General features: G+C 42.4%; 1 protein-coding gene across 1 annotated transcript in view; it reads right to left on the bottom strand.

The window, feature by feature from the left end:
* Positions 1-5,679: 5,679 nt before the first annotated feature.
* Positions 5,680-17,865, bottom strand: part of LOC109932102 (zinc finger protein 91-like) — a 28,471-nt gene continuing 16,285 nt past the window's right edge. The window contains exon 3 of the mRNA XM_048619608.1: positions 5,680-7,006. Within this exon, the coding sequence (XP_048475565.1) occupies positions 5,977-7,006 (1,030 nt within the window). The 3' untranslated portion in view covers positions 5,680-5,976. The remainder of the gene's footprint in view (positions 7,007-17,865) is intronic.

Here is a 17,865-nt window from a genome sequence, read left to right on the forward strand (position 1 = left end):
CGATGGGCTGAATGGTCAGCTTCCACACTGTAGGGATTCTATGATTATTGACGTTCATAAAATCACAAGGAGCATAGGTAAGGTGAGTAACAAAAGGTCTTTTCCTTAAGCTGGGGGCATTCAAATTTAGGGGCATATTTTTAAGGTGAAAGGAGAAAGATTTAAAAGGGACGGAAGTCAACTTTTTCACACAGATGATTTGTCTGTGAAATGGACTGCTAGAGGAAGTGGTAGATGCAGTACAGTTACAACATGTAAAAGATATTTGGATAGGTACATAGAGCGATAAAGTCATACAGCACAGAAACAGATTCTTTGGTCCAAGCAGTCCATGCCGAACATAATCCCAAACTAAATTACTCCCACCTGCCTGCTCCTGGTCCATAACCCTCCAAACCTTTCCAATTCATGTACCTATCCAAATGTCTTTTAAACGTTGTAATTGTACCCACATCCACCACTTCCTCAGGAAGCTCATTCCATACGTGAACCACCCTCTGTAAAAAATTTGCCTCTCATGTCTTTTTAAAATCTCTCTCCCTGTCACCTTAAAAATGTGTCGCCTAGTCTTGAAATACCCCATCCTAGAAAAAAGACAACTACCATTAACTCTATCTATACATCTCATTATTTTACAAACTTCTATCAGATTGCCTCTCAACTTCCTATGCTCCAGTGAAAAAAGTCCCAGTCTATCCAGTTTTCCTTTATAATTCAAACCTTCCATACCCAGCAACATCCTGGTAAATCTCGTCTGAACCCTCACCAGCTTAATAATATCATTCCTTTAACTGGATGAACAGAACTAGACACTATTCCAGAACAGGCCTCACCAATGGAGTTTGCATGTTCTCACAGTGTCTGTGTGGGTTCCCTCCAAATGCTCCAGTTTCCTCCCACAGTCCAAAGACATGCAGGTTGAGTGGATTGGTCATGCTAAATTGCTCATAGTTTCCAGGTATATGCAGGCAAGGTAGGTTAGCCATGCGAAATGTGGGGGTAAAAGGGTAGCGGAGGGTGGGTCTGGGTGGGATGCTCTTCAGAGGTCAGTGTGAACTCAATAGACCAAACAGTCTGTTTCCACACTGTAGGGATTCTATGATTCAATGTCCTGGACAACCTCAACATAACTTCCCAACTCCTATACTCAAAAGGACGGAGCAATGAAGGCATGTCTAACCACCTTCTTAACCACCCTGTTTATATGTGATGCAAACCTCAAAGAATTATGTACCTGCACCCTAGGTTCCTCTGTTCTACAGCACTACCCAAGGGCCTACCATTAATTATATAACCCCTACCCTTGTTTGTTGTACCAAAATGCAATACCTCGTATTTATCCAGATTGAACTCCATCTGCCATTTTTCAGCCCTTGAACAGGATAGAGGGATATGGGCCAAACACAGGCAAGTGGGACTAATCTAGTTTGGGAAACTTGGTTGGCATGGACTAATTGGACCAAAGGGTCTGTTTCTATGCTGCATGACTCTGTAAAAATGAATGTGGTGGATTATGGGGATACAGTGGAGGCCAAAGCAGTTATTGAGATCCACCATTGCCTCCAGTGTGTTAGTGCAGACTTTGGCTGCCTGAGGAAAAGGATGTTTGAGAACAACAACATCAGATCCAACACCAAGATCATTGTTTACAGAGCTGTGGTGGTTATCGCCCTCCTATATGATGCTGGGACATGGACTGTCTACAGTAAACACCAGTACCAATAATGATGCATGTGCAAGATTCTGCAAATCTGCTGGGAAGAAAGACGCACCAACACCAGGTCCACGACCAGGCCAACTTCTCCAGCATCGAGGCACTGACCACCCTTGATCAGTTACAATGGGCTGGGCATATCATCTACATGACCATCAGGAGACTCCCTAAGCAGGTGCTCTACTCCCAAGTTCAAAACAGCAGGCAAGCGCCAGGTGGACAGAGGAAGCACTTCAGTGATAACCTCAAGGCCACAGACAACTAGGAGTCACTAGCCCAAAAATATCCAAAGTGGAGGAGGACCATCCGGGAAGGTGTCAAGCACCTTCAGACTTGCCATCCTGAAAAAATGGAATTTAGGCAAAAACAGTGTGCTTCCACACCGATGTCCCACCCGCCCCTTCCCATGACCACCACCTACCCCGAGTATAACAGTCTGCAGTAGCTGCATCAGTCTGTAGAGCTACCTACGGACTCAGCATGAGAGTGGAAGAGTCATCCGCATTTGTGAGTGACTGTTAAGGATGATGAGTGGAGGTGACAACACAACTGACCAGTTTGTTCAAGAGTCAACGAACTGAAGGACATCATGTAAATTCACCCTTCCAAGTCCTGGTATCATAGGGATAAATCTGCACTGCTCTCCCAGGAAGGATCACATGGTCTATCCTTCCTCAGGTGTGGTGACCAGACCTGATACAACCTTCAGGGCTGCTGTGGGTTGGATTTTGAATCTCCCAGGACTTTTCCAGTGACGCTGATCTTTTCCCACAAACGGTAAAAGGCCGATGATATTGAGGTGCTGGTTACTGGAGTGAATCTGTCAGATCTTGCCGTGATGTTTGGTTGGATTTGAGCATCTGGAAACTGCTTCCTATCAAATGTGCAGCAAAAGAAGTGTACAAAAAGCCCCTTCCTCTCTGTTCAGAACAGATATTCAGTGCAATCTCCCTCCCAAGCCCAGGACCATGCGTGCACACAGCTCACAGACTTTGATGGCAGGGAGGGAGCAGCATCACTGCTATTGTAATTGATGCAAACTAGGGAAAGGTAGCTTTTATTCGAGTCCCAAAATCTTCAAAGACGTTTCCAAAGCTTTTCAATCCACCCAGCCGTTCTCCTCTTCTCCTGGCCCCGCACCCGACTCTTCCAACGTGGAATACACATAGCCACCTCAGGAACTAGCATTGCGCATGCTCCAGTTGCAGCCCCATTCCTCATTTTCTGATTAGTTGGAGGTCTAGCCACTCATGCTGAGTCCACTGACCCTTCGACCCCCACCTAGCATTCCCTAAAGTGTGGATTGCATTGTGGATTGAATTCCACAGTGTTGAAACAGACCATTCAGCCTAAGAGTCCACATCAACAATCTGGAGAGCAGCCTTCCCAGACCTATCCCCTACCCTATCACTGTAATTCTACATTTCCCTGGTTAATCCACCCAGCCTGTACTTCCCTGGACACTAGATGGATTTACCATGCTAAATTGTCCAATTTGCACATGTGGACTGTGGGAGGAAACTGGAGCACCCAGTGGAAACCCACACAGATACAGGGAGAATGTGCCAACTACACACAGTTACCCAAGGCCAGAATCGAATCTGGTTCCCTGGTGCTATGTGGCAACAGTACTAAACACTGAACCATCACGCCACCCTCTGTCACTCTGTCCTCATTCAGAACAAACCAGACTGAAAATGAGTAACTCAAAAGATTTTATCTTGTCATGTGTGAAATGAGTGAGTCCAGCACAGTGGTGCAAAAGGTAAAGCTGCATGAAGCATTTCCACGAATCTTCAGGCAGAAATGTGAGATGATGATCCAGGCAGACTCCATGGGTCGAAGTGCCATTTTCTGTGCTGTAGACCTGGACAATCCTGAAAATAGAAACATCAGAACAGCAGTAGGCCACTAGGCCCTTTGAGCCTGCCCTACCATTTAATATGATGATAGAGTCATACAACACAGAAAGACAGCCTTCGGTCTGGCCAATCCACGCCAACATAATCCCAAACTAAACCAGTCCCACCTACCTGCACTTGGCTCATATCCCTTCAATCTTTCTTACTTATGTACATATCCAAATATCTTTTAAACATTGTAGCTATGTCCGAATCCACCGCTTCCTCTGGAAGTTCATTCCACACATGAACCACTTTGTAATAAAGTTGCCCCTCATGTCCTTTTTAAATCTTTCCCTTCTTACCTTGAAAATATGCCCTCCACTCTTGAAAACACCTGCCATTCACCTTCCCTATACTTCTCATGATTCTAAAAACCTCAATGAAAGGTCACCCCTCGACCTTCTATGCTCAAGTGAAAAAAGTCCTAACCTATCCAGCCTCTCCCTAGAACTCAAACCTCCGATTCCTGGCAACATCCTGGTGAATCTTTTCTGAACCCTTTTCAAGCTTGATTTATATCCTACCTATAAAAGGGCAACCAGAACTGAATATAGTACTCCAGAAGAGGCCTCACCAACATAGTGTACCTCAACTTGACGTCCCAACTCCTATATGCAGAAGATCTGAGCAATGAAAGAATGCGTTCTAAACATCTTCTTAACCACTGTCTACGTGATGCAAACTTAAAGGAACTATGTACTTGAACCCCTATGTCTCTGTTCTACAACACTACCCAATGCCCTACTTTTAATTGTATAAGTCCTGCCCTTGTTTGTGGTACCAAAATGCAATCCTTTGTGTTTGTTCCACATTAAACTTCATCTTGCACTCCACAGCCCACTGACCCAATCAATCAAGATAACATTCTTCACTGTCCACTACACCACCAATTTTGGTGTCATCAGCAAACTTACTAACCATGTCTTCTTTATCCTCATTTAAATCATTTATAAGTGACAACAAAAGTGAACAAAATGATGGATGAACATATCACTCAGTTCCGGTTTCTGCCCCAGCCAAGTAATTCCAATGCACTATAAAACTTAGATTGATACAGTAAATTAAAAAGAAAGTCAGCTATATCGTGTCCACAAAAGCAGGACATATCCAACCCTTTCAATTAATCCTACTCTGCATTATCAGCAAAATGATGGAGTTGGGCAACATTTCTATCAGAAAGTACTCACTCAGCAATAACCAGCTCACTGATGCTGTGTTCCACCAGGGCCACTATTGTTGATTATTGGGAAAAATCCACCTGATACACTATAATATCCTTTAGGGAAGGAAACTGCCACACTTACCCAGTCTGGCCTACATGTAACTGCAGACCTACAGCAATGTGGTTGACTATTAACTGCCCTCGATGGGCATTAAATGCTGACCAAGTCAGCAATGACCACTCCATGCGAGTGAGTTGGAAAAGAAATCCAGGAATGTGGAATACACAGTCTGATAATTTAGCAACAGTGGGATAATGGAGAAGGGGGATTGTGTCCTGAGGTCATGTTGGTTGATTTCATTGGACGTATGAGAACTTAGTGCCTTTTGATGATGTCACCGAGTGGCAATGTGTAGGTGGGCATGGGAGGGCGGTGTGTGTGTGTGTGTGTGTAGGGAAGGGTAGATCCTAGGGGAACATCAAGTTCCAGGTTATTTTGGAGAAGAAAGGGAGTTTGAGATGAGGTCAAGGTGGTTTTCAACAGATGGATCTAAAGTGAAAGGTAACATACCAGACGAGAGCAAGAACTGTTAACAATTTCAGATAACAGGGAGGTTGGATGCACAGCAATTTCGTGGAAAGTGGGTCAAGGGACTAGCTGTTGGGTCTCATGGACATGAAGAGCTCTGGAGGTAGGAGAGGAACTGGAGAAAGATGCAGGTTCAGGACTCAGACAAGATGGAACTTCAGAGACAGTTTCAGGGAAAGGAGGGACATCGAGGAGGCAGCTAATCAGTTTGTCTCAATCTGAATGACGAAGCTCCGTGTACTTCTCACTAAATAGATGATATAGAAAGGGACAAAAACTTCAAAAGAAAGTACTAAGCACGTTAGAAAGCTTTAGTAGGCTGTTTAACACAGACCTGATATAATTGTTTTTATTAAGACCCATAACTAGGCTGGAGTTTAAAAAAACAGCCGAAAAAGACATTAGGGAACATGGTTGTGGCTTAATATGATTAACAGCAAAATCCAATTCCTCCAGTCAGAAGGAGATCAATTCAAAGAGCGTCAACATGTGTTAGAGATTTTTAAAGTACTTGTTACATTACATTTAAGACAAAATTTCATTGCTAGACAATCTGAGTGGCAGAGTGGAAGGGAACTATATTTATTACAGTAAAAGCCAGTCAGTGTCACTGTTCATGAACTCGCTGGTGATGTAGCAGTTTGGATTTCATAGTGAATCCCTTCCCACATTCAGTGCAGGTGAATGGTCTCTCCCCAGTGTGAGTTCGCTGGTGTACAGTGAGTTGGGTTGACCATCTGAACCCAGTCCCACAGTGAGAGCATCTGAACGGTCTCTCATCAGTGTGAACACGTTGATGGGACACCAGATCCCCAGATCTTTTGAAGCACTTCCCACAGTCTGGGCATTTAAAAGGTCTCTCCTCTGTGTGAAGTCGCTGGTGTTTCAGAAGGTTGGATTTCTGAGTGAATCCCTTCCCACACTCAGTGCAGGTGTACGGCCTCTCCCCAGTGTGTGTTTGCTGATGTACAGTGAGTTGGAACGACTGCCTGAACCCAGCTCCGCAGTGGGAGCACTTAAACAGTCTCTCATCAGTGTGAACATGTTGATGTGACCTCAGGTCGCCAGATCTTTTATAGCATTTTCCACAATCTGAGCATTGAAAAGGTCTCTCCTCTGTGTGAACTTGCTGGTGTTTCAGCAGGATTGATTTCCGAGCGAATGTCTTCCCACATTCTGAGCAGGTAAATGGTCTCTCCCCAGTGTGAATCCGCTGGTGTTCAATGAGGTCAGATGATTGCTTGAACCCAGCCCCACAGTGAGAGCAACTGAAGGGTCTCTCCCCAGTGTGAACACGTTGATGCAACTTCAGGGCCCCAGACCTTTTATAGCACTTTCCACAGTCTGGGCATTTAAAAGGTCTCTCCTCTGTGTGAACTTGCTGGTGTTTCCGTAAAAAGGAAGATCGAGTGAATCCTTTCCCACACTCTGAACAGACGAATGGCATCTCCCCAGTGTGACTGTACTTGTGTTGCGAGAGGGCAGATAATCTGCTGAAACCTTGTCCACATGTACAACATGTGTACAGTTTATCCTCAGTGTGAATTGTGCTTTTTCCTTCCATGTTCAAAATCCAACGATATTCAGGCGACAATAAACCAGGCGACTCCATCAGATTGTGAAGTGATGTTTGGTTTCAAGCCTTTTCACTGCAAATCCTCCCCTTCTAATACCCTGTGAAATTGGTTGAAAACATAAAAAGGGAAGTAAAGTGAGAATGGAGGAAAAAAAAGAAAAAGACAATAAGACTGTAAGATGTAGAAGTAGGTAATTCAATCTATCAAGTCTGCTGTCACCATTCAATGAGATCATGGCTGATCTGATAATCCTCAGCTCTTCTTGCCTGCCTTATCGATTAAAAATCTGTTTATCTCTGCCTTGGATACACCGGGCAGCCCAGCCTCTACAGCCCTCTGCAGTAAAGAACTACAGATTCAGTACCCCTTTAGAGAAGGGATTCCTCCACGTCTCAGTCTTAAATGTGTGATTGCCTAACACTGAGGTTATGTCCTCAGGTCCTAGACTGTCAAACAAGAAGAAACAAGTCTCTCTGAATCTACCCTGTCAAACCTCTAAGAAGCTTTTATTTCAGTAAGGTCTTCTCTCATTCTTCTAAACTCCAATGAGCAGGTCGGGCCTGCACTCAATCTCACCACCTGAGAAAATCCTCCCATGACCGGGATCAATCTCCTGAACATTCTATGCACTGCCTTTTGTAAAATAAGGAGGCTAAAACTGTTCACAGTATTGCAAGTGTGATCTGACTAATGTCTCGTACAGTTTTTAGCAACATATCCTTATTTAACGGGAATGGGGTATAAAAATAAAAGCCAACAGACCATTTACCTTCCTGATTATCTGCACGTGGATGCTAACTTTTTGTCTTTCAAGCACAAGGACTCCCTCTGTGCTGCAGCTTTCTGTAATGTCTTTCTCATTTAAATAATATTCACCTCTCCTAATCTTCCAATCAAAATGAGTAAACATCAACTTTTCCCACATTAGATTCCACAGTGAGTTTTTGTCCACTTGTTTAACCTGTCTCGCTATGTCATCCTCACTACCTGCCTCCATCTACTTTGTGTCATCTGCAAACTTCTGTCATCCAAGTGTTTTGTATATATTGTAAATAATTGTGGCTCTAGTATTGATCCCTGTAGGATTCCACAAGTTACAATATGCAATCATGAAAATTCCCTCTTTATCTCAACTCTTGCCTTCAACTCATCACCCAGCCTTGATCAATGTTAATATGTACCCCAACTGTGTAGGTTTCTGGGTTCTTATCTTCTGAAGTAGTCTGATATGCAATACTTTACCGATTGCTGTTTGGAAATCCACATGTATTACATCTTCTGGTTTCTTCCTTATTTATCTTGCTTGTTATCTCCTCAAAATATTTCAATAAACTTGTCAGCTATGACTTCCCCTTCACAAAACCATGCTGACTCTGCTTGATTGTATAATGTATTTCTAAATGCTCTGTTATTCCGACTTTTATAATGGACTCTAACATTTCCCAATGATAGAGTAGGTTGTGAAATTGAGGTAAGTTAATCTGGTAAGCTTGTGGAGCTGGAAAATGCCCCACATCAACTCTAGCCTCCCAGTCTGCCTCAATCCCCTGCAACTTGCCTACTGGTGAAACAAGTCCACAGTGGATGTCATTTCCCTAGTCCTACACTCATCCCTGGAACATATGGATAACAAGGTCACCTATCTCAGGCTCCTACTCATCAACTACAGCTCTGCCTTCAACACCATAATCTCTACCAGACTAATTTCAAAACTCCAAGACCTAGGTCTCGGCTCCACCCTCTGGAACCTCAGCTTCCTCATCCACAGACTGCAATCAGTGAGGATAGACAACACCTCATCCACAATAATCGTCAACACTGCCACCCTGCAAGGATGTGTACTCCATCCCCTACTGCATTCCCAATACACTCACAAGACAACAAGTTTACTGACGACACTACCATTGTAGGCCGGATATCAAACAATGATGAGTGAGAACACAGGAAGGAGATAGAGTGCTTGGTATCATGGTGCAATGATGACAATCTCTTTCTCAATGTCAGCAAAACAAAAGAACTGATCATTGACTTCAGAAAGGAGGAGAACATGCCCCTACCTACATCAACAGAGCTGAGGTGGAGAGGGTCTACAGTACCAAGTTCCTAGGAGTGACAGTAACCAACAATCTGTCCTGGACCTCCCACACAGATGTGACGGTCAAAAAGGCATAACAACGCCTCTTCTTTCTCAGGCAGTTGAGGAAATAAGAACCCTCACCAACTTTTACAGATGCACCACAAAACCCATTCTGCCTGGGTGCATAACGGCTTGGCATGGCAAAAGCACCGTGAGAAACGACAGTAAATTGTGCACACAGCCCAGATCATCACGAAAGCCAATCTCCCATCCACGGACTCCATCTACACTTCTCGTTGCCGTGGAAAGGCTGCCAAAATCAAAGACCCCTCCCACATTGGTAATACTGTTTTCCATCCTCATCCGTCAGGCAGAACATACAGAAGCTTAAACACACGCACCAAAAGGTTCAAGAACAGTTTCTTGCCTGCTGTTATTAGACTGCTGAACGGACCTCTCGAATTTCAACTCTCATGTTGACCTTGCGCGTTTGTGCATCTCCTGTGCAGCTATAACCTTGTATGCCTTACTCTAAGCACCCTATGATCTGTATATCCTTGTTTGCCATGATCTGCCTGTACTGCTTGCAAAAGATTGCTTTTCACTGTACTTAGGTACATGTGACAACAATAAATCAAATCAAATGTGATTATGAAAGCTACCAATTGTCATAAAAACTTAAATGATTTACTAATGTCCTTCAGGGAGGGGAACCAGCCAGCTAGTCTAGTTATAGAGACTCTGGCTTTCATAATTTGGTGGGGGTTGGGATGGGAGATGGAGAAGACAGAGAGAGAGGGAGGGCTGGAAGATTGGTCGCTCAGCCATAAATTTAACAAAACCTTCCAAACCAGCCACTTCACTACCACAAAGGAGCAGGCATATATGACCATCACCATCTCAAAGCTCCCTCCAAGTCACATAATGTCCCTCCATCTTCTAGTGGATAAATAGAAATTTCCTCCAATTTAATCTAGAATTAGAGGGCACAGTCTGAGAATCAGGGCTAAGTTGTTCAGGAGAGGTGTTGGGAAGCACTACTGCACACAAGGGTGGGAGTGGTTTTGACCTCTCTTCCAAAATCTGCTGTTGATGCTCAGTTGTTTGTTTTAAATCTGAGATAAATGAACTTTTATTCAGCAAAGGTGTTCGTGGATATTGGCCAAAGGTAGGTACATGGAGTTAGACCACAGATGAGCCAGAATTTCATTAAATGGTAGAACAGACTCAAGTGGCTGAATGGCATACTCCTGATCCTTTGTTTACTGAAAGCTACTGGCTTCAGTCCCTGCTACAAACTTGCTAACTCCATCTGTATCTCCCTCCTTAGTAACTGTCTGAACCAGGCTCTTTGCAGTATTGGTGGAATATTGGACTTGGGGATAAGCTTTTGACCACAAAGATACATCTCACTTTCGTGTTCTATTTCCACATCAGTGACTGATCTGACTTCAGCACAGTCTCAGCTGCATGTGCTGAAAATCTCATCCAGTCCTTTGTAACCTCGAGACTGAATGATTCTAACGCACTTCTTATCCACTTCCTACTTTCAACCTCCCTGTAATTGAGCTCAACACTCCACTGCCCACATGCTCACTCGCACTAAGTCTTGTTCATCTCATGCTGACCTAAAATGCCTCCCAGTTGAGAAACAACAACATTTTAAATTTCCTTTCCTTGATTTCAAATTCCTCCATGATAGTGATCATTCCTATCTCTGTAATCTCTGCCAGCCACACAATCCTTGAAGATATCTGTACTTAACTAATTCCGGCTTCTTGAGTATGATCAATTAATCGCCCCACCAATGGTGGATATTCTTTCAGTTTCCTAGGCCTCAGGATCTGGAAATTGCTCCCTAACTCTCTTCAACCCTCTCCCCCACCTTCTTTATTTGGTCACCTGCCCTAACACCTCATGGTGTGACACGGTGTCAAATGCTGTTTTGTAACATTTCCGTGAACTACCTTGGAGCATACCTTAAACTGGAAATTAGAGACGTAAGCAAAAAAAAATACTCTTGTTATTGTGGGTGTCTTCGATCCGAATATAAATTGGGCAAATCAAATTATTAACAATACCATACAGGAGGGATTCCTGGGGTGTGTATGACATGGTTTCCTGGATCATTACATTGAGAAACTAAATGGAGGACAAGCTATCCTAGACTGCATATCGTGGAACTGGCGGGGGCAGGCTAGCTCAGTTGGCTCGATGGTTGCTTTGCAATGCAGAGTGATGCCAAAACCACATGTTCATTTCCTGTACCAGCTGAAGTGACCATGAAGGTCCCATGTTCTCAACCTTACCCCTTGCCTGTGGGATGGGTGACCCTCAGGTTAAAGCACCGCTAGTCATCTCTCTCCAATGAGAGGAACCCATGGTCCTGTTGTACAATGGCAATTTAATTTCAAATTTTTAATTGTATAATGAGAAAGGAATAATTGGCAATCTAGTTTTGTGAGGTTCCTTATGGAAGAGTGAAGAACTCAGAGTAATGGAACTCTATCTTAATAGAGAGACTAACAGGGTTGATTCTGAGACTAGGGACTTCAATCTGAAGAGAGGAAGTGGTAGACGCACAAGCTGGCTACAAAATATTAGGGAACACTATTTAAACGGGTGACAAATATTTGAAGAGCACATAGAGGAACTGCAACAGTTGTTCATTCCTGTCTGGCAAAAGTAAAACAGGAAAGGTGACGCAGCCATGGCTAACAAGAGATTGTACTAGATCCAAAGAAGAAGCGTTCAAATTGACTAAAAAGAGCAACAGATCTGAAGATTGGAAGCAGTTCAGATTTCAGCAAAGGATGACAAAGGGATTGATTAAGAGGGGAAACTACAGTATGTGAAGTTAAAAAGAAGATTAACAAAAAAAAAACAAATGTAGGTCCCTTACAATCAGAAATAGGGAAAGTTATAATGTGGAACAAAGAGATGGCAGACCAATGAAGTACGTATTTTGCTTCTATCATCACAAAGGAGAACACAAATAACATCCCCAAAATGTAGAGACACACATGGTCCGCTGAGAGAGGAACCGAAGGAAATGATGTTGGGGAAATGGTTATGGGGAAATTGATGAGATTAACAGCCAAAAAATCCCCAGTTTTTGGTAATCTACTCCCCAGAATACTTAACAAAGTGGCTCAAGATACAGTGGACGCATTCTGAAACTGGGAGCTTGAACTAAATAGAGAAAATTGATGATTATCTTTCAAGATTCTATAGACTCAAACAGTTCCTATGGAATGGATTGTAGCTAATGTAACGCCATTATTTAAAAAAGGAGGTAGAGAGAAAACATGGAATTATAGACTGGTTAGCTTGACATTGATAGGGAAAATGCTAGAGTCTAATATTAAAGATTTAAAGCAGAACACTTGGAAAAGTGACAGGATTGGACAGAATCAGCCTGGATGCATGAAATGGAAAACTATGCTTGACAAATCCACTAGTGTTTTTCAAGAATGCAACTTGTAGAGTTGTGAAGGAGGCAGTGGATGTGGTTTACTTGGGCTTTCAGAAGCCATTCAAAAGGTCCCAGAGAAGAGATTGGCGTGATAAAATTAAGCACATGGGATTGGATGTAGTGTACTCACTTGTTCAGAGAACTGTCTGGCAGTCAGGAAATAAAGAGTAGGAATAAACAGGTTATTTTTTGAGAGGCAGCCAGGGACTAGTGGAGTACCGCAGGGATCAGTGCTTGGGCCTCAACTATTCATAATTCAGTCGGTTCTGATATAACGCCTTGGTCACGTTCTCACATGACCTTGCACTATAGAAAATCATGCAATAACCGCAATACTTAAAGTGATGGGGACAGAATCACGTTATAGCCAACACAGGTCAGAAGTTTCATGTTTTACAAACAGTGTTCTCCTATTCTTCAATTGTGTTCTGTCAATTTGCATTGAACAAATACATCTTATATCAGAACCGACTGTATATATTAATGATTTAGATGAGGAAACTTAAATATCATATCTCCAAGCTTGCAGATGACATGAAGCTGGATGGGACAGTAAACTGGGAGGAGGATGCAGATATGGTTCAGTGTGATTTGGAGAAGTTGACTGAGTGGGTAAAAGTGCATGGCAGATGAAGAATAATGCAGATAAATGTGAGATTATCCAGTTCGATCGCAAAACCAGGAAGACAGACTATTTTCTGAATGGCGACTGTTTGGAAAAGGGGGGTGTGCAGCGAGAATTGGGTGTCCTTGTACACAAGTCACTGAAAGTAAGTCTGCAGGTGCAATAGGCAATGAAGGCAGCAAATGGTACGTTGGCCTTTATAGTGAGAAGATTTGAGCACAGGAGCAAGGATGTCTTGCTGCAATTGTACAGAATCTTGTTGAGACCACACCTAGAATATTGTATGCCGTTCTCGAATCATTATCTGAGGAAGGATGTTATGACTACGGAAAGAATACAACAAAAGTCTACCAGACTGATTCCTCGGATAGTAGGATTGTCAAATGAAGACAGACTGGGTCGGTTAAGATTTAAGTCACTGGAGTTTAGAAGGATGTTCTCAATGACTGGGGGAGTCCAGAATCAGGGGTCACAGTCTAAGGATTCGGGGTAGGCCATTTAGCACTGAGATGAGGAAACATTTTTTTACCCAGAGTGGTGAGCCTGTGGAAATCTCTACCACAGAAAAGAGTAAAAACCAAAACAATGAACGTTGCCAATTAGAAAATTGACATAGTTCTGAAGGCTTAAAGGATTGAAGCAAATGAGACGAAAGTGGAAACAGGCCACTAAGTAACACGATCAGCCATGATCGTACTGAATAGCGGAACAGGATCAAACACCACAATGGCCTACTCCTGTTCCTATTTTCTATGTTTATATTTTGTTAAAAGTGGGATATAAAAACAAATTGATTGTAACTGACAAAGATATCAGCACTACCTTAAAATCACTGGATGAAAATCTAGTAACTCCTTACTAAACAGCAATCTGGGAGCAGCTTCACCACACAGAAAGTCAAGGTGGTGCAGAGGGATTCTGGAAGCTTCTGGACTGGCTGCTCTGTTTTGCTCTGTCTCTCATTTTCTATCCAATTATCAATTGTTGAATGTTCTGAGAACAGAGCCAATGTGTAGAAAAGTAACTAACTATGCATAGAAGTTTGCTGAAACTATTGACATTCACTACTGACTTAGAAATTAGATGTGCATGTGAAAAACTCATTATCCAAGGATTGCACAAAGGCTTGGCATCCATTGCTTGAAACTGTTTAATTCAACTGACAATTTACATTTCTTTCATTTTCTGTTTAATTTATTCCTTGTGTGTGACTATTGGTCAAAGTGGGGGTTATAAACAAAGAAGACTGGGTTTAAATCATTGGCATTTATTAAATCGCCGAGTTGCTCATCTTTGTTTTGATTTAGAATCCCTAGTGTGGAAACAGGCCCTTCGGCCCAACAAGTCCACACCAAACCTCAGTGCATCCCACCCAGACCCATCCCCCTATAACCCACCTAAGCTACACATCCCTGAACACTATGGGCAATTTAGCATGGCCAATCCACCTAACCTGCACATCTTTGGACTGTGGGAGGAAACCGGAGCACCCGGAGGAAACCCACTCAGACACGGGGAGAATGTGCAAACTCCACACAGACAGACACCCGAGGCTAGAATCGAACCTGGGTCCCTGGTGCTGTGAGGCAGCCGTGCTAACCGCTGTGCCACCGTGCCGCCCGGTGCTCAAGTTATTGTTATTTCTTCTTTAAGTTAAAAACTTGGTGTCCAGGGTCTGTTATTCAAAGTCTGGTTAGGAACATTTGGGCAATTTTGACAGTCATTCCAATGTTTCAGTTTCACTGTATTGCGAATCCAGTGTAGTGAGGCTAATTTGGTTTGTTTTTCTATACTTGTGTCATAACAAGTATCTGATGGTTAATAGTAGCTCAGAAGCAGAAATGATCTCCAATACAGGACAAACAATTCCTGACCGTGGGAAGAAAAAGCTGGGAAATCAGCAGCATATAAACAGAGATAGTAGGAACTGCAGATGCTGGAGAAACTGAGATAACAAGGGTTTAGGCCCAAAACGTCAGCCTTCCTGCTCCTCTGATGCTGCTTGGCCTGCTGTGTTCATCCAGCTCTACACCTTGTTATCTATAGCATATAAACAGAGATGGGCAGCAACAGAAACCTCATTTAGACACAATCAACAGAAATAATAACAAAATACCAAACAAGGTTCAAATAAACCCAGTATTAGAGGAAATCAGACAACAGCAGAGATGATGTGCAGAGGTAAAACAGAGCAATAGATGAACATGGATTCAGATCCACAGTAAAGGAGTCATACAGTCATCAAGTCATACAGCATGGAAACAGACCTTTTGGTCCAACCAGTCCATGCCGAACATAATTCCAAACTAAATTAATCCCACTTGCCTATTCCTGGCCCATCTCCTTCCAGACCTTTCCTATTCATGTGTTTATCCAAACATCTTTTAAACCCACATCCACCACTTCCTCAGGAAGTTCATTCCACATGCAATCCACCCTCTGTATAAAAAAAATTGCCTCTTTGCCAACTACCATTAACTATCTATACTTCTCACTATTTTATAAACTAACATCAGATCACCTCTCAACCTTCTACATTCCAGTGAAAAAGGTTCCCAGCCTATCCAGCCTTTCTTTATAATTCAAATCTTTCATTCCTGGCAACATCCTGGTAAATCTCTTCTGAACCCTCTCCAGCTTGATCATATCCTTCTTACAACTGGATGACCAGAACTGGACACAGTACTCCAGAAGACACCTCACCAATGTCCTGTACAACCTCAACATGACTTCCAACTTATATACTCAAAGGGCTGAGCAATGAAGGCAAGCTGCCAAATGCCTTTTTAACCACCCTGTCTACATGTGGTGCAAACTTCAAAGAATTATATATGTGCATCCCCAGGTCCCTTTGTTCTACAACACTACCCAAAGCCCTACCATTAATTGTATAAACCCTACCTTTGTTTGATGTACCAAAATGCAATACCTCGCATTTATCCAGATTGAATTTCATCTGCCATTTTTCAGCCCATTGACTCATTTGATCAAGATCCCTCTGTAATCTTAGAAAACTTTCTTCACTGTCTACTATGCCACCAACTTAGGCGATGTCCACAAACTTACTAACCATGCCTTCTATATTCTCATCCAAATCACTTATAGAAGTGACAAACAAAAGAGGACGCAGAACCAATCCTTATGGAACACTGCTGTTCACAAGCCTCCAGTCCAAAAAGCAACCCTCCACCATCACGCTCTGTCTCCTGCCATTAAGCAAATTATGTATCCAGTTGGCAAGCTCACCCTGATTCCCATGTCACCTAATTTTACTAATTAGTCTACCACGTGGAACCTTGTCAAAGGCTTTACTAAAATCCAAATAAATATTGTCTACTGCTCTGCCCTCATCAATCTTTTTAGTAACTTCCACAAAAAACTCAATCAAGTTTGTGAGACATGATTTTCCTCGCACAAAACCATGCTGACTATACCTAATCAATTTTAGCCTCTCTAAATGTCCATAAATCCTGTCTTTTATAATCATCTCCAACAATTTACCCACAACCAAAGTCAGACTCACCAGTCTATAGTTGCCTAGTTTCTCATTACAACCTTTCTTAAACAAAGGTACAACATTCGCCACCCTTCAGTCATCAGGCAACTCACCCGTAGTTATAGATGATGCAAATATTTCTGCAAGGGGTCTCATAAATTTTCTCCCTTACCTCCCACAACATTCTGGGATACATTAGTTCAGGTCCCGGAGATTTATCCACCATTCTATTCTCAAAGACCTCCCGAAATTCCTCTTCTGTAATGTGAACTGTTTTTTAAAAACATCAAAGTTTATTTCTCTGCATTCTCTAGACTCCATTTCTTTCTCCACAGCAAAAACTGACACGAAATATTCATTTAGTATCTCTCCCATCTCCTGGGGTTCAGCACAAAGACGACCTCCTTGATCTTAAAGAGGCCCTACCCTCCCTCTAGTTACCTTGTTACTCTTAATGTAGTTGTAGAATCTCTTTGGATTATCCTTAACCTTATTTGCCAATGCTATCTCATATCCCCTCTTTACCTTCCTGATTTCTCTCTTAAGAATCCCCCTGCACTCTCTATATTGATTAACAGATTCAATTGAACCAAGTTATCTATATCTAAAATAAGATTCTCTTTTATTCTCGACTAGAACCTCAATATCTTTATTCATCCATTGTTCCTTAATCTTACCAGCCTTACCCTTCACTCCAACAGGAACAAAACGCCTCTGAACTCTCGTCATCACACTCTTGAACGCCTCTCACCTGTCAGACGTCCTTTCTCCTGTGAACAGTCTACTCCAATCAACTTTTGAAAATTCTTGTCACATAACCATTAAAGTTTACCTTACTTCAATTAAAAACTTTTAACTTTTATGGAAGATTTATCCTTTTCCATAACCATTCTGAAACTAATAGAATTATGATCACTGGACCCAAAGTGTTTCCTCACTTTTACTTCAGTCATCTTCCCTGCCTTATTGCCCAAAAGAAAGTCTAGTTTTGTTCATTCTCTAATAGGAGCATCCATGTATTGGTAAAGAAAATTTTCTTGAACACATTTGACAAATTCATCACCATCCACACCTTCAACACTATGGTAACCCGGTCAGTGTTTGGAAAATTAAAATCCCCATTATTGCAACCTTATTATGCTTACATATATTAGAGATTGCCTCATATATTTGTTTCTCAATTTCCCTCTTACTGTTGGGGGGCCGTTAGTATAATCCCATCAAAGTGATCTTTCCTTTCTTATTT

The sequence above is a fragment of the Rhincodon typus genome, chromosome 43, assembly GCF_021869965.1.
Source record: "Rhincodon typus isolate 14 chromosome 43, sRhiTyp1.1, whole genome shotgun sequence".
Lineage (NCBI taxonomy): Eukaryota > Metazoa > Chordata > Chondrichthyes > Orectolobiformes > Rhincodontidae > Rhincodon > Rhincodon typus.